The sequence below is a fragment of the Sitophilus oryzae genome, unplaced genomic scaffold (assembly GCF_002938485.1).
Source record: "Sitophilus oryzae breed Bouriz unplaced genomic scaffold, Soryzae_2.0 scaffold_1420_pilon_pilon, whole genome shotgun sequence".
Taxonomy (NCBI): Eukaryota; Metazoa; Arthropoda; class Insecta; order Coleoptera; family Curculionidae; genus Sitophilus; species Sitophilus oryzae.
Genome location: NW_022146083.1, coordinates 831,306 through 855,774, shown reverse-complemented (window position 1 = coordinate 855,774; position 24,469 = coordinate 831,306). Strand labels below are relative to the sequence as shown.

Sequence of the window (24,469 nt, the reverse complement as noted above, 5' to 3'; positions counted from 1 at the left end):
CAATATTTAATTGTTTTATTTTAGAGGCATTTCGAAACCGATATCAAAATTTTTTCTTTTTGTTCAATTTGTAATTATATGAACTATTTTTTAAAACCATTATTTAAAAACATGCATTTTCCTCATTGTGGGGGGCATATAGACGAAACTAAAATGTTGTCGCCTACCCAGTCCCACGGGTCACGAGCCGACACTGATACAACTGACTAACGCAAGCTGTTGCTAGAATTTATGTTGCTATCCTATTAATTTTAATTGTTTTTTAGACATTGTGAATAACCGTAAACTAAAAAGTATAAAGTGTAATTGAAACCACTAATGTATTCCACTAATTGTGAGGTTCTGAATAACGCTTTAGGAGCCGAATTAGAATTAAAGAATCCATCAATATCAATAGTGTTTCTGTTCGATTTTTGTATGTTGAACTTTGAGATTTGTTCAACTAGTAATGCTTTTTCCGATATCAATTGGATTACACCTGACTTACCTGTCTGAAGATTATTTAAAACAATCCATGACTCGTTTGAAGAAATATTAAATGTCAAATTGCTTCCAGGTGTCACCCACAATGATGGGGTAGTGTTAGAAAAGGTAGATGTATCACTAGAGGTAGTGTAGGTAACTGGAACGTACCAACTAGTGTTTGATTGGAGACTGCTATTGTACACAAAACGTTCCTGAAAAGAAAAGAATTATTATATTTTGTAAATTAAATTTTAAAATTATTAGGATATTATTTTTTACTTTGCAACAATAATAAAATGTTATTTCATAGTGAAATAGTTATTTACAGTATTGTACAGGGTGGACCATTTTGGTTGTTTCTATAGGGTATCTAGGAAACCGTGAGAAATATTCAAATTTTGATACTGCAGTCTGAGGTTCTTTTTTTGAAAAAATTACAATGGCGCAAACGGATCGTGGTTATCTTGATCGGTTCGAAGCTACAGGGGGATTCTCAAATTTTGTACTTTTTGAAGATGTTCGATAGTTTGTTTATTTCAGCAACCACGGAAAAATGAATTATACATTCTAAAGGCACTTTTCTATGTAGAATGCAGTGGCGTAGTCAGACTTTTTTCGAAAAAAATATTTTTTGAGATATTAACTATTCTTATGTTTTTTTAAATAGAACTCCATCTATATTTTAAACTTTTCTTATTCAGCTTGGTATGGGCTTCTCGAAAATATATAACACTCTATATTTATTTTCACTATTAACCTCAACATTTCAAATTTTTCTTAAAATATCCACTTAGTGGATAGTAGGCCGCGCCGAGTAACAAAGTAAACGGTTGTCATGGTGATCGGAACCATCGGAATATACCTTTGATGGATGCGGGACATTTAATTTCAACAGATTGAAGTGTGTGTATTTTAAATAATAAAAAAAAAGTAAATTTTAAAATTTTGAGAAATATAATATGTTAGAATGTTATATTGAGTCTAACAAACATATAAGCAAATGGCAGCTGGTTTATATTTTGAGCGGTATCCAAAGAGCGAGCAACCAAACCCAGCCATTTTTAAAAGGTTAGAAGATAGTTAATCGGATGATAGTTAATGTCCTCGGAGCCGTAACACTAGATCCAACAACATCAAGTAAATCTATTGAAATGGTGTTAGCGGCGTGCGGCGTGCGGCGTGCGGTTGCAACTCTGTCTAGATATTAATGGCCAACAGTCTGAACATTTAATGTAGTCTATGTGTTTTTATTTTTTTTATAATAACTGAGAAGGAAGTAGTAATAACGATTGAAGTAACCTCTTGAGTTTATATTAAAATATGTTTTTTTGTTTCTGTCACACTTATTTTTTATTTGCTTGGTATTGTTCCATTTTATTTAATTGTTAATTCACGTATTCGGCTCCGAGGACATTAATATATTGATTTTCTTCATCTTCTTTATGATAATTTTTTGGGACGCGGTTTTTGAAAAGATCCAAAATTGATTAAACTATCTTCTAACTTTTTTAAAATGGCTGGGTTTGGTTGCTCGCGCTCTGGATACCGCTCAAAATATAAATCAGCTGCCATTTTCTTATGTTTGTTAGACTCAATATAACATTCTAACATATTATATTTTTCAAAATTTTCACATTTACTGATTTTTTTATTATTTAAAATACACACACTTCAATCTGTTGAAATGAAATGTCCCACATCCATCAAAGTATGTTCCGATCACCATGACAACCGTTTACTTTGTTACTCGGCGCGGCCTACTATCCACTAAGTGGATATTTTAAGAAAAATTTGAAATGTTGAGGTTAATAGTGAAAATAAATATAGAGTGTTATATATTTTCGAGAAGCCCATGCCTAGCTGAATAAGAAAATTTTAAAATATAGATGGAGTTCTATTTAAAAAAACATAAGAATAGTTAATATCTCAAAAAATATTTTTTTCGAAAAAAGTCTGACTACGCCACTGCATTCTACACAGAAAAGTGCCTTTAGAATGTATAATTCATTTTACCGTGGTTGCTGAAATAAACAAACTATCGAACATCTTCAAAAAGTACAAAATTTGAGAATCCCCCTGTAGCTTCGAAACCGATCAAGATAGCTACGATCCGTTTGCGCAATTGTAATTTTTTCAAAAAAAGAATCCGAGACTGCAATATCAAAATTTGAATATTTCTCACGGTTTCCTAGATACCCTATAGAAACAACCAAAATGGTCCACCCTGTACAAGTGTGTTTATGAACATGATTACAACAACGAGTGTGAACGATTAGAACGACGAACGACGAGGTCGTAGACCGAGTCGTTCTAATCACACGAGTGTTGTAATCAGGGGCGGCTTGTCCTATGAGGCAGATGAGGCAGTGCCTCACCAATACATTTGAAGAATTACACGTATTAATCGATACATCTTTAATCACAATTTTATATTTTTTCCCTATTTGCATCAATAATAATTGTATTTTTTATCCGTCATTCTACAATAAATTACGTCGATGGTATTCCTTTAAACGCGCTTCCTTTCCCATATGCGACAAACTCGACGATATATATATATATCCATCTCATTTGTTCTTTAAGAAGTATATGTGCAGAGGTTTGCCTCTCGCCTTTCCTTGTCTAACGTATTGTGGTATATCGCATTGACGGAGCGACAGCGTTCACTGGAATCTTAAATCTATAGAATGAAAAGAAAAAGCATGGGCAAAACCTTTAGTTGAAGAGAGATAAAATGTATGGAGTAGTAGCGCGTAAAAAGACCGTATTGAGGCGAGCCTCAAAATAAAAATATGTATCACTTCCCGATCAGCCCGAGAGATTTTAGGCGACAGGCTGAAAATGCAGAATTGCATTATTTGGGAATTTGTATTAGTTTGAAACACAGTTTGAATTAACTCTACCGGTTATTGCACTGTTTTGTCTCTAATTGATTAATATATACGTTTTTTAATGTGAATTGCATGTTTAATTACTCGTCTTACTGATTACAACGTATTAAGTAAATATCTAAAAAGTGGACAATGACTTGTTGATTGATATAATGATTTAGAGGGACCATGCATCATCAGAGGACTTCCCCAGGTAAAGTTTTTCGAATTCGAATCATTTCTAGATAAATTGTGTACTCGTATAGTCAAAAAGTAAAGCAATCTGTTACAGAGATTTCATTTTGTTTTATTTTTATAGGATGGGTAGTAAAACAAAATTTTACCATACAGAGTAAAATATAAGACAAAATATCCTGAGGTCGCTTTGATAAAAATTTACTGTTGCAATAGCCCTATATAACCTTTAACACCTTTAACACCTTTAACTATGACATTTGTCACATTTTTTTACTAAAAAAATTGCTTGTTTTTTATGCCTTAATGAACCGGAGAAGTATACAGGACATGCTTTTAGACGCACATCTGCCGCATTGCTGGCGGACTCGGGGGCAGATCTACTAATGGTTAAGCGTCATGGAGGTTGGAGAAGTAGTTCCGTCGCAGAGAGATATATAGATACATCAAAAGAAAACAAGAAAATTGTTGCGCAACACATTTTGGGATCAAGAATCGCTGAGGAAGCATGCCAGCCCGAATGCGAGCCAAACCGATCAACAGCCCAATCTATTTCAGTTAGACCTTCACTATTATCATCGTCATGATTATCAGCAGCAGGAATTGTTTTGAAGAAGTGTAAAAAATGTGTTATTAATATTTATAATAATTAGTAATAGGAATTTGTATCAAAAATTAATATTATATTTAGATGTTCATAGTTGTTTTTCATTATTTTAAAAACTACCGTATGATCGAATAAAAACGGCGTCAGCGATGGCTATGAAATGAAGATCGCTGTCATTTTATATGTAAAATTATATGGGAAATGTCATCGATCGTCATTTCCAAGCCCACTGGACGCCATTTTTTTTCGATCATACGGTAGTTGTGTTATAGATTCATAACACCACTAGTTTTGTTATGAATATCATAACGTAACTGAAATACTAAAAAAATAGTGATGTAAAAACGTTATAACTAAAACGGTTGTAGATAAAGTAGTTTTTCTTCTCTTATAGTCTTTTTACAAAACTACTTGGTTATATAATGTGACCCAAAATCACAATACTTTGGCAATACAGACCTCAATCTCTATTTACCCTTAAAACGTTCGCTAGCAATATCAATAAACAAGGTACTTCATTAGTAGAACCATATCTTGACACCCCATGCATATTTACATTGCTTACGTATAAATCATAAGATTTTTATTGAAGTGACGGTATTCTATAGGACCGTAGTTATAATCATAATAATAAACATTATTAATATCATGAATCATACTTTTATCAACCTTCAAACAGTATTATCTATATCCCTTTAATCGAGAAGCACAAGCATCCTAACTGAAAAAATAGTTAAGTCTTGTTTATTGAAAACGTTTATGATATTATTTTTTATCTAGAAAAACTATAAGTTGTTTCTATATTGAAAAATTCAATGCAAAAAGATTAACGTGTCAACTTAAATTGATATTTGAATTTTGTCTAGGAGGATTATAGCAGAACAAATAAATAGAGTCTTTGATAGTTTAAAATATAAACAAATAAAGATTCTAAAGTTTTTATTGATTCAAATCATCAGATAACCATGAATAAACTGCATTGATCTACATACCTTATTATAAAGGGATCAATGAAAAAAATAAAGAAAATTGGGCGGATATTTAAAATTAAATCAGTTTTTTCGACTTTGCCAACTTTAAGGAGTTTTTTTTTCAGCAAAACCAAGCTTGAAAATATGATGAATTATCTTATTCATGTATTATAAAGTTTAAAATTTCTTACCTGACTGACTGTTACAAGAGATCCGTTTAAGCTAACACTCAATACGGGAAATCCTGGATAATTTACCCAACTGGATAGTACCGTACTTAGATTTGCTGGCAAGCTTGCACTGTTGTTAAGAGATCCGTCTATGGCGTTCCACAAATCGTCTGGTTCAGCAGAATCGTATGAACTAAAACAAAGAATTATATTAGGTAAAAGTGATATATTATTTAATGAGTGATTTTCAAAATTTTATTTTTTATATTAATAAATCTAACCTTTGTGTTGTTTTAAAATTGAACACAATATACTGAATTCAGTAAGAACTAAAATTATCTATGTAACACGGGAATTATAGTGTTAATAATCTCGGGCAATTATTGGGGTCAACTTTCGTTTAGCTGAAATCAGTTATTAGAAAAAAAATTGTCTTTAAAAGGCTACTGTGAACCACGGAAAACACAAATTTTCCTGCGGAAATGCGTAATTTCCAAATTTCTCACTTTAGAATAACTCTGCTATAAAAAAATACATTTTCCGTGTTATTTTTAATATTTTTCTGAACATATAAACACAAAAATTTTTCTGCGAAAATAAGCTGTTTTCATTTTCTAAGGAAATTTATTAGACTTTAGAATAGCTGAAATCAGTTATATAAAAAACTAGCGTGTACCAGCGACTTCGTTCACGTCGAATTAATCATTTGTAATGGTGATGATAAAGCAAAGCAAGAATTTCCATTAACATACAAACTGGATAAATTTTTCTCACATTTATGTCAGCATGAGAAAAAACAATATGGCGATAGTATTATATAACTTGGTAATATCTGAGGGGTAGTTTTATCTCGTTGGAATTTGCGACTTTCGAAAAATCCGTTTGACAAAAATAAACTTTTTACGTCATGCAGTTTAAGCAGAATCGTGGTTAAGAAATTACCCAACTTTTTGGAACACCCTGTATGATTTTTTAAAAAATTTCAAAATATGTAAATAAACAAAATAAATTATGTTTGTCCAAGCGTTTTCCCGAAAGACTAACCGTTTTTTAAATAACAAATAATATTGTAATATTTGAGGGGCGTTTTCACTCTCTTGGAATTTGAAATTCGAGAAACCCCTCCTTATCGAACCTCTACACCCCACAGTCAATCCGTTTGCCAAAAATCAGCTTTAAACGTCAAGCAGTTTAAACAGAATCGTGATTACTCAATGGTCATATTTTATGAAACACCCTGTATAAATTTATAAAAAATCTTAAAATATGTAAAACAACAAAATAAAATATACGTGTTTAAGAGTTTTTCCGAAAAACTCACAGGTTTTTAAATCAAAAATATTTTAATATTTGAGGGATAGTTTCACCCCCTTAGAATTCGAGTTTCGAAAAATCCTTTCTTATCGAACCTCTACACCCTAAAGTCAATCCGTTTTCCAAAAATCAGCTTATTACGTCAAGCGCTTTAAGCAGGATTGTGATTAATCAGTGACCAGATTTTTCAAAACACCCTGAATACATTTTTAAAAAATCTTAAAATATGTAAAAAAACAAAATAAAATATACATGTTTAAGCGTTTTTTCGGAAACTCGACCGTTCTTTAAATAAAAAATATTGTAATATTTGATGGGTGGTTTCACCCCCTTGGAACTGGAATTTCGAAAATTCCCTTTTTATCGAACCTCTACACCCTAGAATCAACCTGTATGCCAAAATTGAGCTTCTTACGTTGAGTGGTTTGAGCAGGATCGTGATTAGTCAGTGAGTCAGTCACTTAAGGATTTTATATATTGGTATAGATTCAGTAAGAAATAAAATTATCTATGTACCACGGGAATTATAAATTGTTAATCGAGCCATAGGCCCACGAGACAGTTCTTTTCCTCGGTAATTAACAGTTTTATAATTTCCTTGACACCTAAAGAACTATAATATGTCTCTTTCTTCTTAAATTACTCAAATAACAGTTGTTTCACGTTGAATTCTTACTCAATGCTAAAATATTAGGACGCAAATAAACCATAATAAAAGCTATTAACCATATATTTGAAGAATAATCTTAAAAAATGCAATATTTTCTAAAACAAATCGTTTGAGTATTTATCTATATTTTATTGGGCAATATAGTTAGATCATTTTATTTTACTTTGCTTTGTTTAGTTAAAAATTATTTCATAAATACCTTGTAAAATATTTTATGTATTACTAGATGACTGTATATTTTCGCGAAGTTATTAATACACTTACTCATTTATTTTTGAAGTTATCAAATATATGTAGATAATACCAAAGCCTATTCATTAGACAGCCAGTCGACTTCAGCTTGCACCGGTTCTTCTGCACATGAGATACAAGTGAATATCTATGTAGATACGCAGAGTTCCATGTAAATGACCCTAAACCGACTGGCTGTCGAATAAATAGTCTGTGGTAATATTTGTATAAGATATAATTGAAAAAAAAATCTTACTAGGCGTTCAAGTAGGCATTTAGACCCTGTCTCCATTGATCCTTTCCAAGAATATTCTCCACCATTCTAAGTACACTTCCTCCTTTGTTATAACTGACGCTACTAAACCTTCCTGATATCTGACTAGGAGTAGAAGCATTAGTTCTTAAAGCTTCAGTAGTAGCAGCATCACCTTCCAGAATGGCTTGGACAATTTTAATGACAAATTGTTTGTCCATTTGATAATCGGGCAAAACCTGATGAAAAGTAATAATGTTATAATTTAACGAAGTATATGTTTTTTACTTCATTATAATTTCACATCTAAAGGAATTTTCAATTTTTTCAGATATCACCAAAACTAGATTTTTGACATGTAGGTGTACTATTATTATGATTTTTTATTCCATTTTTTAGGTATACTAGTTTTTCGGTAAGTTTCTTGCAAAAAACGTGGCAGTTTTACTTTGTTTACCAAAACTCGAAAAATTGGACAAAGTGCATCTAGAAAGTCTGTTCCTCATTTAAATTCTTACCTCGTCAGTAATTAAATATTCGAGCAGCGTGGCGAATCCTTCGTTCAGGAAAATTTCAGACCACCATTTACAAGTAACCAAATTTCCAAACCACTGATGGGCTAGTTCGTGGGATATTACAGCTGCTATGTATTGCTTGTAGGCGTTTGAGGTCTCCAGCTCGTCATAAAGCAAAGCCCGTTCTCTTAAAACAAAAAAAAATATTATTTACACTTCTACTCGTTTAATTTCAATTAATGATGCTATAAGAGTTGCATTTTTTCCTTTTTGAGGTACGGCACCCTAAAAACTAACTCAGAGATTCGTCAAATTGTTTCATCGTCCATCTTTAAAGTACCGGGTGGCCAACTAAGAATGGACGCCGGCTGTATCTCAGAAACTACTTATCATATAACTTTGGGAAAAAAATCCTAATAAGTAAATAGACCAAGAGAAACCGCTAGAAATTATTTTCAAGTTCGAGAAATGCCCGCTAGGGGGCGTTTCTCTAATAGCCAATTAGAAAACAGGGTTTTTCTCAAAAATAAGGTATTTTAAACATTACTATTGTAATCATCGAGAAATTTGTAATTTTTTTGATATAAAGTATTTTGCTGTATCTCATAAAATAAAGTGGTGAGGGAAGGTTAAACTTGCTTTTATTAAAATAAAGATAACTCTGGTTTGGGTTAAGCGATTTAAACAAACTAGGGCTCGTTTGAAAGAGCTTTTCTTCCTTAATAATCTCCGGTATAAATTTTGTTTCCATAATTTTTTTCGTGGTAGCTAGAGGGCGCTGTTTGACATTATAACAGATATTGCGCTTTTGCGTAAAAAAATTAAATAGGAAGCTATATTTCTCTTTGCACAGTTAAATAGAGCACAACATTTCCAAAATATCAGCACAAACCGCAACTTTCTACCTTCTCTCTAACCGGAGATATTAAGAGAACAAATGATGTTAGGCTTAAAGTACCTGTTCATATGCATATTTTTGAGAAAACCCCTCTTTTCTGATTGGCTATTAGAGAAACGCCCTCTAGCGGGCATTTTTCGAACTTGAAAGTAATTTCCAGCGATTTCTATTGGTCGATTTACCTATTAGAATTTTTTGCCAAAGTTATACGATAAATAGTTTCTGAGATACAGCCCGCGTCCATTCTTAGTTGGCCACCCGGTACACTTTGAATGAAACAATAATTAAAGACAATTTACACTTATCATTTTGGATGATTTCTGAAAGATGATCTTTAAAAGTAACAAATACAAATAAGCCTTTTACATTAGAAAGATTACTTATACTATTGATAGACAAATAAATGTCTAAAGAAATTATTAGGTTTTATTGTGGTTTTATGCTTTAAAAACTACTAAACCAATTTTTTGGAAAAATCAATTTGTTTTACAGAAACACTCATTAAATATTTCAGTATCATCAACAAATTGTCAAATTATAATACTATTTCAGGATTTTAAACATTTTTGACACTCAAACGAAATGATTTATTGTTTAGTTTATCAATTTTAATTTTATTTAATAAACTTTTTTCTAAATCTTACTTTATTACTTTTATCAGAAAATTATTACGTTTCCAAACTGTACTTTAGAGACAAGCCCATAAAATTGTTTGAATTCCTAACGTAATGACGGATTTATATAAATCGCTAAATTAACGATTTACAGTAATAATTCTGATAATAAATTATTTAGTGTTATACAGGGCAGCATATTCTGTATACAGGGTGGTTTGAACTGTATTCCGGAAATTTCGGCAGCATATTCTGCAGATAAAAATAAGTAGAAAAGTTCGTATAAATGTATGTCCTAAAATACTTAGTTTCGGAGATACAGGGTATAGAAGTTTCATTTTTATTTCGATTTATTTTTCGAAATAATTTCTGAAGTAACGTCAATATTTGGATGAAAATTATTGGTGTCTGGGAGTTTTTTGACATGAGAAATTTGATTTTCATGTCAATATGACTCTTACTTGTAGAGGGCGCCACCTACATATGTTTTAACAGGTTTGAAGAGTAAGAACTTTTTGTCTATACCTGTATAAAACTACTGAGTAAAAAATATACATTTACAACTTTTTTTACATAAAAAAGGTAACTTGGTAAAAATCGCTACGAGTAATGGTTCTCGAGATATTTGGAATTGAAATTATCAATACCTGTCATCATTGACATAAATGAAACATGTTAACTCAATAGTTATTAGACTCAAATCACAAATTTCAAATATTTTTGTGCCAAAAGTTCAACAGAAACTGTTTAATCGTAATTTTATCGCAGAAAAATTTATGATTAATTAAAAAAAATAAAAACGCCTTATTTCAGTCAAATAACTATATTCAACGTGCTTATTTTTTGGCAATAATGACATGTATCGACTATTTCCATTCTAAATATCTTGAGAACGGTTGCTCGTAGCAATTTTTACCAAGGGACATTTTTTACGTAAAACGTCATGAAAATGTATATTTTTTTAGTCAATAGTTTTATACAGGTACGGACGAAAAGTTATTACTCTTCAAAACAATCAAAACGCATGTAGGTGGCAAATAGGCCCCCTTCAGCAGATTAAAAATAAGTAAGGAAGTTCGAATAAATGTATATCCTAAAATGGCTTAGTTTTGGAGATACAGGGTGTAGAAATTTCATTTTTATTACGGTTTTTTTTCAAATAATGTCTGAAGTAACGTCAGTATTTGGATGAAAGTTGGTCTGGTGTCTAGGAGTTTTTTGACATGATAAATTTGATTTTGATGTCAATATGACTGAATATTTATAGGGGGCGCCACCACATGTGTTTTAAATGTTTTGAAGAGTAATAACTTTTCATCCGTACTTTATAAAACTACTGAGTGAAAAAATATACATTTTCGTGATTTTTTACGTAAAAATGTCTCTTGGTAAAAATGAAGCTTCTACACCCTATATCTCCGAAACTAAGAATTTTAGGACATATATCCTACAGATTTATCCCATCCTCGTCGCCAATTATGTAGTGTACGTTATATATTATGTTAAAATATAATGTTATTATATTTTATTATTGACATAAAGTAAATAATTCTGAAAATAGTTAGTTAAGGTTAGATAATATAGCGTCTCTCTTAAATACATTTTGATGTTATTTTTTTCACTTTTACATTATCCATTATTCTATTCACCAACAGCGACCTCACTTCCAATTGTAACTGGATTCAAAAGAAAACAACAAAACAGACTTTTTTCATTTAATTATGTTACTTTTTTCTTCGGCCTAACAAAACAGAAAAACCACATATAATGGAGAAAAAACGCAGATAAATCTTGTATCATCGGTCTCATTTAGATCCTCTGTTTTATAAGGAAAAGTAGTAAATTGGCAACAGCGCGTGGCCTACGCTATTTTTATTTATTTTTAGAATATGGAAAAACTGGCAATTGTGAAGTTAAAAAAAATGTTTTTTATATAAACTGCCCCCATACTGCCCCCTTCAAATAGGAGTCATTTTGACATCAATATCAAATTTCTCGTGTCACAAAACACCCAGACACGAATTTTCATCCAAATATTGACGTTACTTCAGAAATGATGTAGAAAAAATCGAAATAAAAATGAAACTTCTACACCCTGTATCTCCGAAACTAAGTATTTTAGGACATACATTTATAAGAACTTTTTTACTTAATTTAATCTGCAGAATATGCTACCGAAGTTTCCGGAATACAATTCAGAACACCCTGTATAAAAATAAGTAAAAAAGTTCGTATAAATATGTCATAAAATGCTTCGTTTCAGAGATACAGGGTGTAGAAATTAATTTTTATTTCGATTTTATCCAAATAATTTCTGAAGCAATGTGGATATTTGGATGGAAATTGGTGCCTGGGTGATTTTTGACATGGAAAATTTGATTTCGATATCAATAAGAATAAGGGATTTTATTTATAGGGGTGGCGTCCCTATAAGTAGAATTCACAATAACATCAAATAGAACTCCCAAACATCACATTTTTATCCAAATATCGATATTAGATCAGAAATTATTTCCATTACCATTCTATCACGCCACAATTTTCTAACTTATATCACTTTTGTCATTTCACATATCATTTGTCACATTTTAATGTTCTTTTTGAAGAAATCATCGATGGTTGTTTATTCAATAAATTCTGAATAATACTCCAAAATTCTTACCTGTAGGTGATCAAACCCCAATTTTCCATAGCACCTGCGGCAAAGTCTGGAATTGCTACCTGATCCAATTTGGAGAGCGAGTGGCTGTAGTTAATTCCAGTGTAAGCATTTATATGTTCTACAATGGACGGTGTCACTTCCAGAGCCCAAGCTCTGTGGTCAGCTGTTTCATTTCGGGACCAAACCTGTATATTTATGATTTCGTATTAATTCAATGGAAGCAGATTCAATATTTTTTTATTAAAAATTTAAATATTTTGCAAGTATTTTAAAGGATAGAAGACCTGAAGAAAAGAAATATATTTTCTATTTGCCATTTTTAAACTAAATTTTATATCAAAACGCTATTTTATTATCCGTTTAAATAAGTTCTTTTCTAGTGACACGTTATAAAACAGACCTTATTCTCTAAGCTTCCTTCTAAAGCATCACCAGAGGTTGAATTAAAATCAGATACAACCAAGGCTACCAAATAAGTAGACATTCTAGGTGAAGAATTAAACGTCGTTGTAGTAAAGCTGTCACCTGCTGACCTAAAATACAAAAAATACTCATAGAATATGTCCTTATTGTTAGTAGATATCTTTCTTTCTCTTAAACCTTTATTCAATATTCCAATTGTGATTTTCTTGGGTATAGGTTCTTTTTTATTAAAAATTAAATGATTTCTGGGTGTTTTAAAATCATTTATTTGCCGACGTTTCGATTTCTTATGCAAATCTTTCTCAAGGCATCTCAGATGTTGTTTCGGCTGTTGAATTCTTATATCGAATATTGAAAGATTTGCATAAAAATCGAAACGTCGACAAAAATATATATATACAAATCAGTTTATAACGTTCTTCGCCGTCTTCTGATTTCCAGTCTCCATTGGCCTCTGTCTGTCCAGAGGTTTTCGTCTATTCCTCTTGTTTTGATGTCCCCGTTTATTCCTTCTCTCCAACTCCATCTAGGTCTCCCACTCTTTCGTTTGCTTTGTGGTGTCCAATTGAGTATTTTTTTCGGGATTCTGCTCTCTACCATTCTTTGTATGTGCCCGTGCCACCTGACTTGGTTAAATGATTTAAAACCACCCAGAAATCGTTTAATGTTTAATAAGGAAACCTATACCCAAAAAAATCATAATCGAGTTATTGTTAGTGTACAGGGTGTCCCATTTTCGTGTGTTTACACAAATATGAGGTTTTCATATCACTGTGCTACTTTTTTTATGAAACTAAAGATGTTAGTCACTGACTGAGAATGACACTTTCCAGCAAAAATTTAGTTACGCCAGTAAATTCTAATAGGACTCGGTCTCCTCAACGAACACCTCAGTAGATTGAAGCTGAGAAACAACGGCAAATGCAGATTCTGTGGGAAAATGGGAAAACACGAAAACACATTATCACTGAGTGCGCCGAGACGACAATCGTTCGTGCCATAAACTTTGGTACGGCTGATGTCGAAGATGGAAAGCTGGCCTCTGTGGAGCCGTCTCAGGTACCGGCTATTGTCAAAGCCCTGAGACTGACAAATAATAGATCTGTAAGGTCGCGGTGATTAAAGCAGGGACCCCATTAGCCAACACCCGACGCCATGCCACGCGATGCCACGCTATCCCACGTGTTGCGACGTGGGAATGGGTGTACACATTTAATAACACCTGTTAACACGTGTTAACACGCCTGAAATTTTTATTAGAGTTAAAAAAGTTATCGGTAGGGTTACGAAAATATTAGAAGTATTGATACCCATACCGATATTAGATTATAATCATAATACCACTACAACAATATATTCAGAATCGAATATCGATATTATTAAATCAATCTTTTGTTGCCGATTTTTTCTGGATCTATTTTGTTATATCCGATGTTGAATCGATTCAAAATATCGATATATTTTATTTTTGGGACATACCTGCATCAAATACAAAAGTAGACAGCTGCGGGACCAGAGAGGCAAGGGGGGAACAACACGCCGTAACACACATCGGTAAGATCTGGGATCGAAGAATTGACCATCACACGTGTCATAGCGTGTTATAGCGTCGGGTGGCGTCGCGTGTTGCCTAGTGTGTACGCAATACATGTAATTAAATGGAAAAACGTACGCACAGATCTTCATGACGTGGGGTAGCATGGCATCGTCTGGCGTAGCGTGTTGGCTAATGGGGTCCGGGCATAACTCCCGTCCTAAACATTCTACATTCTACGGCACTAAATTCTACGAAAGCTCTATGGAATTCGATTTTAATTTTTCATCTTTTCGATAAGTTATTAGATCACCTATATACGAGGGTCGTCAGAAAGAAGTCAAGTAACACACTAATGTAAAAACAGCATCTTTGTACTTCTACTCATAAACAAAAAACTCCATAAAACACACGAAATTGAAATACCCTGTACAATTTGTCAAATATTGATTGATATTCTCTTGCGACATTGATGATGAGTGCAAACGCATTTGGTGGAAAAGAGATGAGGGAAGCTTGGCATTAAGAAATTTGCATACCATAATACCATCTTATATTTGATATCAATTAAACTTTTAGTTACGTAATCGAGGGCGCGATTTTTAAATTCATTGTTGCCAACCATGGACATATTCGGCGCCGAGCTGACTAACTGGAATTTAAATTTCGCGCTGGGGATTCATGTGGTAGCTCTGCTCTAAAAAATGTCAAGTTGCGGCGTTTATTTATTTATTTCCTGACATTGTCATTCGTTTTGACACTTTAATTTTATATTATGAGTTTTTGGTTTAAATAAATAGTGTTGTGATACTTTAAGCTTAAAAATGTTGACTGACTGACCTTGTAGTCCAACATTGTTCTTTTTAGAACCCCTTTTAGTGCGAAAGGGTACAAGATATGATAATAGCCGTAAAAAACTCATCGCAACTTTATTAGAATATTTTGAACGGGAAAGCGATAGTAATATAATACTCACTTTATATTTATGACTCTTAAATGCTGTTAAGAAAGTAAGATTTGTTGATGTAAATAATAACTGTTTATACACTCAACGGCAAAAAAAACCGGCCACTAAAAACCAGTCCCATTTCAGAATTGGATTTCTCGCGAACCACTCATTAGATTTTGATGATTTTTTTTTAAATTGTAAATTAATTCCTTCTTAACGGATGCTACGTCAGAAATGTTTATTCCGAATTTATTTTGAGCATATACAGGGCACAACAATAAGACGAAGTTTTTTGCTCAAACTTTATGACACCCTGTAGAGTGCAGCAGCCGTAGTACCTATTGCTAAATAAAATCACATTGTAGCCTCATCTTTTGTGAGCATTTTGCTTTTTTAATCACGACATTTTCTCTGTTTGTATTGGAGATACGCTGCTTTAAAACGAACATCTCGGAAAAATGCTTTGCAGACAAAACCGCGACCAAACCTATTCGCATGTAAACGCGCAAAGTGAAGACGTGCTCGACGATGTCTCGGAAGTAGCTGGGGTCCTGTGGCAGGCCTCCTTGCAGACAAGCTGTTTTCTTTTAGTCTTCGTTGGATTGTTCTCTCACTGACTTGAGTTCTACGCACGGCTTGTAGCAGATGCTGATTCTGAAACGCTGCAATTCTACGATTTCGTAAAGTATTCAGGACAATAAAGCGGTCGTCAATTGCATTTGTCTTCCGTTTTCTTCCGGAATCCACTCGCCTGGTGAAATTTGCCGTTTCCATATACCGATTCCAGGCATCCTGGAATCATAACGTTGACTTCGGCCATCCTCAATTAAAGCCACAATACGAGCAACATCCGTCACAGATAATGGCATTTTTTAATTTAACAACCGTTGTTGTTATATTGCAAATACTCTTAAATCCATTTTTGCCTATGTCGCCTTGATTATTTACACATAAAACTTTCTGCCTGCGAAGCACTTTTCCGAGACATTCGTTTTAAAGCAGCGTATCTCCAATAATATACAGGGTGTTACAAAGTTCGGGCAAAAAACTTCGTCTGATTGTTGTGCCCTGTATATTAGGGTGGTGTGACATTTGAAATTTAGAAAAAACAAAACTCCTGGGTGCGGAAAACTTGTCTATGATAGACCCAAGTATTTTACTCTTATAAAAAAAAAATTATTGGACTTCATTTTCCACCTCCCCAAGGTCAATTAATCTATGAAGGGCAAAAGGTCGACGGGGAGGTGGATAATGAAACCAATTCGTTTTATTTCATTAGGAAAAATGTGTTATCTTCATCAATCGAACCTCTACAACAGTCAGGCATCTTTCTTGAAAATTTTTTTTTGAAAAATTAAAATACGTCAGAAGTAAAAGTTTTGAAAATATTAGAAATTGTAGTTACTACTACTTACTCTGTTAGAGAATAGCTTACAAAGGCCACTACAATGGATTGTCTGCCAGTTCCATGCCAATGAACTCCCTTTAAGGCATTTAGTACAGCATTTGGATGGGACCACAACTGGCCCTCGAGGCTTTCAAGGACCCATTACCCATTGGAAAAGCATTGGCCAATTGTGAAAAACTTTCCTTTGTTACCTTTACAAGAATTGAATCTTCCATTCCAGATATGCCTACTAGCGATCTAAGTTCGGATCAGAAGTATATGTACGATATATCTCGAGTAATCATGAGTGGTACTTGGACGGAAAGCATGGCAAAGCGCGACCCTGAACAGCTTAATCACTCCAGGTGGTTGACTACGAGAACAGAATTCTAAGACTGTATGCTTCTAGTGAAGACCCGTCTACTAATTCAGTTACATTAGCGGGACGTTCATAATGAAAGTTTATGCACAGATATGGTTCAAAATCAAACTTCATTCTTCATGCATTTATGGACCCAAGCATATTTTTGAAACCATCAGATTATGTAATTACTTACAGATGATCTTAAAAATATAGTCCACCCTGTCATTCAGAGAAATGGTTACTTCGGACACCCTAAGAACATATTGCTAGCAATGCTTTGGGATGAAAGAATCTATATTAGAAAACGTGCCTACCACAGAATCTTAAAAGTACGCAATAATGAAGATAATTCAATCCATAGTAACGGCGTTCGCAGTTTTATTATTCTCCGGTTCAACTTTGAATGCAAGGAGTATATTGAGTTGATAGTTGATAGATTGGCAGAATATTGTATACCACGAACCTCCTGTTACTAGAGGTCTATCTGAAGATCACTTGAAGCAAATTGTGGAAAATCCCGATTCTTCTCCAATTTCCTACGTCAGGGGTTTGCTTTGTCACACACAAGCAGTTGAGAGAGCAGTTAAACTCGTCACTAAAGCATCCAGCTCGGTTTGTGACAGAAAAGAAGCGATGGATTTATTAGAAACACTTAGACTCCAGAGCAAAAATGCCAAAGTTCGAAACCAAAAAAGATTTTAGTTATTAATAATCTTTTTACGTCTTTTTAAGATTTTTAAACTAATATAACTTTTGCGAGTAAATAAAGGTGTTTGAAACTAAAGTGGATTTTTCTTGACCTAATTCAACTCAAGGAGTGGGGAGAATTGATTAATTGATTGAATCTATCAGCTCTTCATAAAGAAAGCTTGTTAGCATTGATAAAATGAAACAAATAAGAAAACTGCATCATCCTCTCACCAAAAGTTAACAGGCGTTTTTAATTTTCGATTTTTCTTTTAAACCAATTTTGGATTTGTGGGGGTGGACGGGGATAAAGCAAAAATCTAAAAAAAAACTGCATCACCATTCTCTTACCAAAACACAACTTTTTTCATACAGGCGTTTCCAATTTTCGATTTTTTTTGTTTTAATAAATTTAGGACCTGTTGGTTGGGGGGTGGAAGGTGGTGGAATAAAATCTAAAAAAAACTGCATTATCGTTTTACTAAAACACAACTTTTCCGTATACAGGGGTTTTCAATTTCAAAAAAAAAAATTCCACTATACCGACGCACCACCCTACTGTATATGCTCAAAATAAATTCGGAATAAAAATTTCCGAGGTAGCATCCGTTAAGAAGGAATTAGTTTACAATTAAAAAAAATCATCAAAATCTAATGAGTGGTTCGCAAGAAATTCAACTTTGAAATTGGGACTAGTTTTTAAAGGCCGGTTTTTTTTTGCCGGTGAGTTTATATTTATAATTAATTTATTTTTGTTTCCTAAAATATTTTGATTAAAAGAAAATATGTAAAAGTGGGCAACGCTGTGCCGGCCAAGCTTAATCACGTGACTAAAAGTTTATTTGGTATGAACCATAGACTTAAAATAAAATATAGACTGAGCATCTCATTCATAAATAGCTGGAACATGCGGTCAGACAATGTCTTGTTATAGTTGTGATGTTGTTGTGTTATTGTTTTAGGTTATAACGAGTGCGACACGAGCGATAGATAGGTTGTCTCTGTCGTAACGGTCGTTCCCTGACGACTCTGCCGAGAAACACAACACTGTCTTTCGTTTCTCAAGTACACCTGGGGGGCAATTTTTGGCTATTCGTTTCCTAGCAAATTGTTCGCAACTTTTCGATCAACACTAAAATCCAATTTTTAAGTGTTCGCATTTTTGCGTATTAGCAAATTTCCCTGCGTTGTCTTGCGAGCGGATCGACAGCATCGTAAGGATATGTTTTCTAAGTGCGCTTATTAGATTTGATAGTTCCAAGTTTGTAGTTGGGTTTAGGTGTATCAATAATAGTAGTGATAATGAATGTTTTGGCCATTCGAAACCTAGAAAATGCAGAACTGCAATACCGCCCTAATGTTTTGCGCAATCCGGGGAATGCGTTCATAGAACTGAGTGAAAGGTAATTTATTAAAAATAAAAATATTTCGGTTATCCAAAGACTTGTGCCGTTTTTTAATTCAGTTACTTGAGCCGTACATGCGACCACAAAGAAGACTGATTGGGATGTGCAAAGCCGGGTAACATTTTTCTCTATTATTGTATATCTATGAAGTAACATTAAATTTCAGATTTTAGCTTTAGCTGCTTTGAAATTTTACGGAAGTGGTTGTTACCAGCCCGGATATTGCTTTAAATAAATACATCGATATGTACCAAGCCTCGGTTTCTCATTCAATTGATGAAGTTACCAACGGTCTAAACCATCCAGAGATATCCGATCAATGGGTTGAATTTACAAATAATTTTGAAAAACTCAACAGAATAGAGAACAGTATGGTTTTGCAATACGGGTATTTATTGCATTGCCTATTGCAATTGCAATTTCTTTACAAATATTAACGTTACTTTTTGCTTTTCTCTAACATTAGTTCCACGTTTTTTTTCCATTATTAACCCACTTGACCAACAACACAACAAACCTCGATTATCGATACCAAGTAATGAAAAGTAAATAAACAGTAAAAAATACGGTTAAACTGGAGAGAATTTAGTTTTTCACTGTGATTTGCGACGTTGCCACAGTTCCGGCTCGTAATTTTGCGTACGCTCACGACAATCGCAAATTAAGATGCGAAAATGGCTGAAAAATTGAATTTTTAAAACGCATTCGTTTTCTAACACTCGCAAAGTTGCGCGTTCGCATGTAAACGATCAATTCCAAAAATTGCCCTCCTGAACTCTCCGTATCATAGCCGGGTAAATTTTTTATTTTAATGAAGCTATAATTAAATTAAAAATATATCGTATTTAAACTTTTTTATATTTTATTAAGATTTATGACAGGTTTTTTAAATAAAAGTTTAGAAAAAAACGTAAATAAAATACACGTTATAGAAGAAATTTTATAATCGAAATTAGGTAATTTTTGAAATTAATAATAAATTATTAATTTTAGTCAAACATTTACAACCCCTAATATTAATCAAAACGGGATCTATTCCACAGATATAATAGAATCGGCGACAGCGAGAGAAAAAAAATATGATTGTTGTAGTTTTTTATCTGGTTAAGTGATGTCTTATTATGTAAATTAGAGATAACATAAATTTGTTCCATTAAAGCAAGGAAGGTGATAGAAAGTGGATAAAATGAAAACTACATTTATTTAACTCGGTACTGTCTTTATTATACCGGGTGTGTCCCAAAAGTGGCTCATCCCCCATAACTTTTTTATATTTTCAAATAAAAAAACAAGATTTAGTATGTTAGTATATGACATAAATTAGGATTGATTGACGCATTCAATTGTTTTTGGTCACTTCCTGTTTTACCGGAAATGTACTCTAACGTTTAATTTTTAAACGGCACCCTCGGTATATTTCTACTTTATTCGATAGAAAATGACACTATGAATAGAATGACATATCATATGTCAACTTTTGACATTTTCGCATATGGTTTAATTGTAATTGTAACACGCGGTTCATAACGATAATTTGACTCAAAATACCAAGTATGTGGTATCAATATGTTCATAAAAAAATGCTTTTTCCAAATATGCTAATGAGTCACCCTTGTTCCATTTGAAAAAATTGACGTATGTATGATTAAAAATACGATTTGTACATCTTTTAACTGGCCTAGACAAGACACGAAACCCATTAGACGATCAAAACTATTTTTCCAAGGCTCCTTGATTAAAACTTAGTGTTTTTAACAACACCATGGTACCCTGGATTGAAATTTAAAAGTTAACATATGATATGTCATTCTATTGAGAGTGTCATTTTTTATCGAATAAAGTAGCAATATACCGATAGTGCCTTTAAAAATCAAAAGATGTAATCATTTCCGTGAAACAGGAAGAGACTAAAAACAATTGAATACGTCAATAAATTCTAATTTATGTCATATATACCTACTAACATACAAATCTGTTTTTTTTTTATCTGAAAAAATAAAAGAGTTATAGGGGTGAGCCACTTTTGAGACGACCCGGTATATTAAAAAATATTGTTTCACAATGTAATATAATTTTAAAATTCTTGTATGTTATTTAAGATTCTGAAGATAATTTTAGAATAAACCGGAATATATTTTTAATAAAAACATTATTAATTATTAACAGGGTTATAATTATGATTTTGTTACAGTGTAAGTAAGTAAATAATGTAATGTAAGAGAGAAAAAATTCAGATTTTACATTTTACTAAAATATTATCTAAATAAGCGCCTTTCTACAACAACGCCACTGACTCCTAATGGGTAAATTGAGAGTTGCCTACCGGTCAAAAGTCGTTTCAGGACATAAATGGATTATTTATGTCAAATTTCTTGCAAATTTGGCACTGGCGAACCATATTTTATAGTTCTTGAACAGAAAAAGTCAATAAAATAAACCCTTAAGGACCACAAGCTAAGAAAATGCGTAATACAGCCGGGGAGATAGCGGCAACAAAGCTTTGCCGCACGCGTGCGACACGTACTACAAGGTAATAAATGAATGAATAGGCTCCCTCGCCTCTAATCGGTGTTGTCATATTGTAAAGAACTTATCCTTTTTAAACAGTATCCGACTTATAATTTAGTAGTATAAGGACTATTTAATACATCTATGGAATATTAAAACCTACTTTATTAAAATGTAGTATTAATATCTCAATATATGTGTATAATAAGAAAAAAATATTGATAATATTAAAGACGTGACAACATAGGCTGGATGAGGAAGGCTCGGTCGACTGTACCCAGAAGTAAACATGTGTACAATGTACAATAAAGCTTCTTTGACCGCGTTGAGTTGTAAATAGTGTAGTCTATATTTTATTTTAAGTCTATGGTATGAACTGTATATTTGACGAGTTGTATTCTAATAAACATTGACTTACGTAGTATTGATTTTTTCGTTAAAAAGAGACGTCAATCCGTTGGGATAAGTGAGTTCGAGTGTGAACGTAGCCTTATATCTGGGCTCATCTAAGCACGGGAATGCTCTCCTGGCACTGGTAGATTCAAATTGAGTTGAAACGAGGTAGTAAGTTGTACCTGATGATTCAGTGTAGCTGCTTTTGTATATACCGTACATATCACTAGTACTGACATTGGCATCTAACAAAAAGAAAGGAACTTAAATACTTTTTTACAAATTGGTTTCCGTTGGATCAACACATTGTGTGTTGTCTACAAAAATAACATTTTTATTTTGTAGATTTTCTTTTAGAGGCAAAAAAAATCTCAAAATTATTTTCAAGAAATGAAACCGTCACAAAGTTATAAGCCTGGTGCATTCTCCACCATCGAAGAATATCGTAAATAACTGGTATACTAAGGGCTGGCAAAGGTTAGTCTTGGGTCGAGATTTCCGTATGTAAGAAGAGTACAATGCGTTTATAATGTACTGAACAAAGAGAGGACAGTAAACACGTTGCCAAACGTATGAAATAAACCGAGAAACTGTGCATATCGCCAAGAGACGTGGAAGGGGATATAGCAGATTTGTCGCAGTTGACCGGTCGACCCAATCAATACCTCTGTCCAGTGTTGCCGAAGTGGCCCAATTGGGTCACATGTGACTCTTTTCGGCATAAAAATACTCGGTGGCTCCTCGTTGCAAAATGTGGCTCTTTCCGCTCTTTGCAAATAATAATATTATTATAATAATTCCTTTTTCTTCATAGATCATAAATTTATACATAATATCATCTCATTTTAAATTGTTTAGTCATTAAAATAAACGAATCGTTGTATCGATTTGGGTGTTGGATAGTGGTCGCGCTATTAGAACTCTGAATTCAAAAATCGATATCTCAAAATCTATTAGAAATAATAGATAGTAGTTTTTTCAAGAACTTTGTTAATATTTCTGCTCTATTTTCTTTGTAGACAGTATGTGAAAATCTTTATCAATAAAAAAATTACACGATTGCGGAAAATTGCTATGCTCTAAAAGTAAATGGATGGATTGTTTACAATTTTTGAATGGAAAAAACAACTTTATCGAATTTTTCTTATGTAAACATATTGTCAAATATCCGATCTTGAAAATAAAAAAAAGTTTCAACATCTAAAGTGGTTCTTGAGTTAAGGCCTGTTATGTGTTAAAAAGTTGAGTTTTTAAATTATCGCGATTACTGACGTTTTCTCGTTATAAAAAAAATGACACCCTAACAATATCCTTATAATTCCACTTCAGATGCTCAGAAACATGTCTAATGATTTTATCTAGTTATCTCTTGAAAAAAAAGTCTTTTAAAAATGAGCGGTTTCCGATCGTGATTTCACTTAACTTGATAGAGAAAGGCGTATCGGCAACGCCGCAACAGCACACGGTCGCGCGTCGCGTCGGTCGCATTTCTCTCACTCCGACTTAACAAGATCCCTATGCGATTTACTTCCACACATGTAAATGCCGACCCAAAAGTAACAGTTGCCAGCACGGTATACAAATACACGGGTTTAAATAGCGAGTATACGAAAAAGTTATTATATAATTTTTCTAAAAGGATTAGAAAGTATAATTCGTGAAAATTCTAAAAATGAAAATAAAAAAGTAAATATTTTGATATCTTCAGAAGGTCTAACTTGTATTATAATTTATTATTCCAACTAAAAAAACTTTTTAGATGAGTTCAACTACGGTAGCGAACATATTTTTGCTAGTTGGGTCATAATTGGGCCTATTTCGGCTATAACGGGTTTTTTTAAAGGTACATAATTATAATTTTAGAAGATGTTCATAAAACATTTAATCACTAGCTTATTAAAAAAACTATACCATTAATATTCCAAATTATGTTTTACCCTCACATAGTATATGCTTATTTAATTTGGTTATGTAACGAGCACTTTCTTTACTCACTTGTTATATCTACCCTATTAGTATGGTTATGCCCTCTTAATAGTGTATACTCTTAATCTCGACATTTCCAGAATGTATGTACTGTGAAGTGTCAGCAGTTAAAGCTTATAAATTCTCCATTGCTTGGGCGTACCTTTAAGCACAGAATATCTAGCTTGCGTAGCTAGATATTCTGTGCTTTAAGTCTTTGTTGGTACGTTTTAAGAGTATATTCTTAATGTGTCAATAAAGCTTCACCGTCGTAAAACTGAGTTTTTTTAAATCAGAAGCACCAAAAAAATGACTTTAACTAAAAATCCTACCGACTGAGCCAGTTAAAGTTCTGGCGCCAACCAAATGGATTTAAGCAGTTCGTCGAACTGCTTAAATCCATTTTTGATTTTGATCA

The 24,469-nt window shown here is 33.0% G+C and overlaps 1 protein-coding gene across 1 annotated transcript in view; it reads right to left on the bottom strand.

The window, feature by feature from the left end:
* Positions 1-24,469, bottom strand: part of LOC115876217 — a 101,945-nt gene that overhangs the window by 31,070 nt on the left and 46,406 nt on the right. Inside the window, exons 19-25 of the mRNA XM_030891917.1 lie at positions 22,112-22,331; positions 12,836-12,968; positions 12,436-12,620; positions 8,265-8,448; positions 7,750-7,985; positions 5,300-5,471; positions 488-677 (exon numbers count right to left, since the gene is read on the bottom strand). Of these exons, the coding sequence (XP_030747777.1) occupies positions 488-677; positions 5,300-5,471; positions 7,750-7,985; positions 8,265-8,448; positions 12,436-12,620; positions 12,836-12,968; positions 22,112-22,331 (1,320 nt within the window). The remainder of the gene's footprint in view (positions 1-487; positions 678-5,299; positions 5,472-7,749; positions 7,986-8,264; positions 8,449-12,435; positions 12,621-12,835; positions 12,969-22,111; positions 22,332-24,469) is intronic.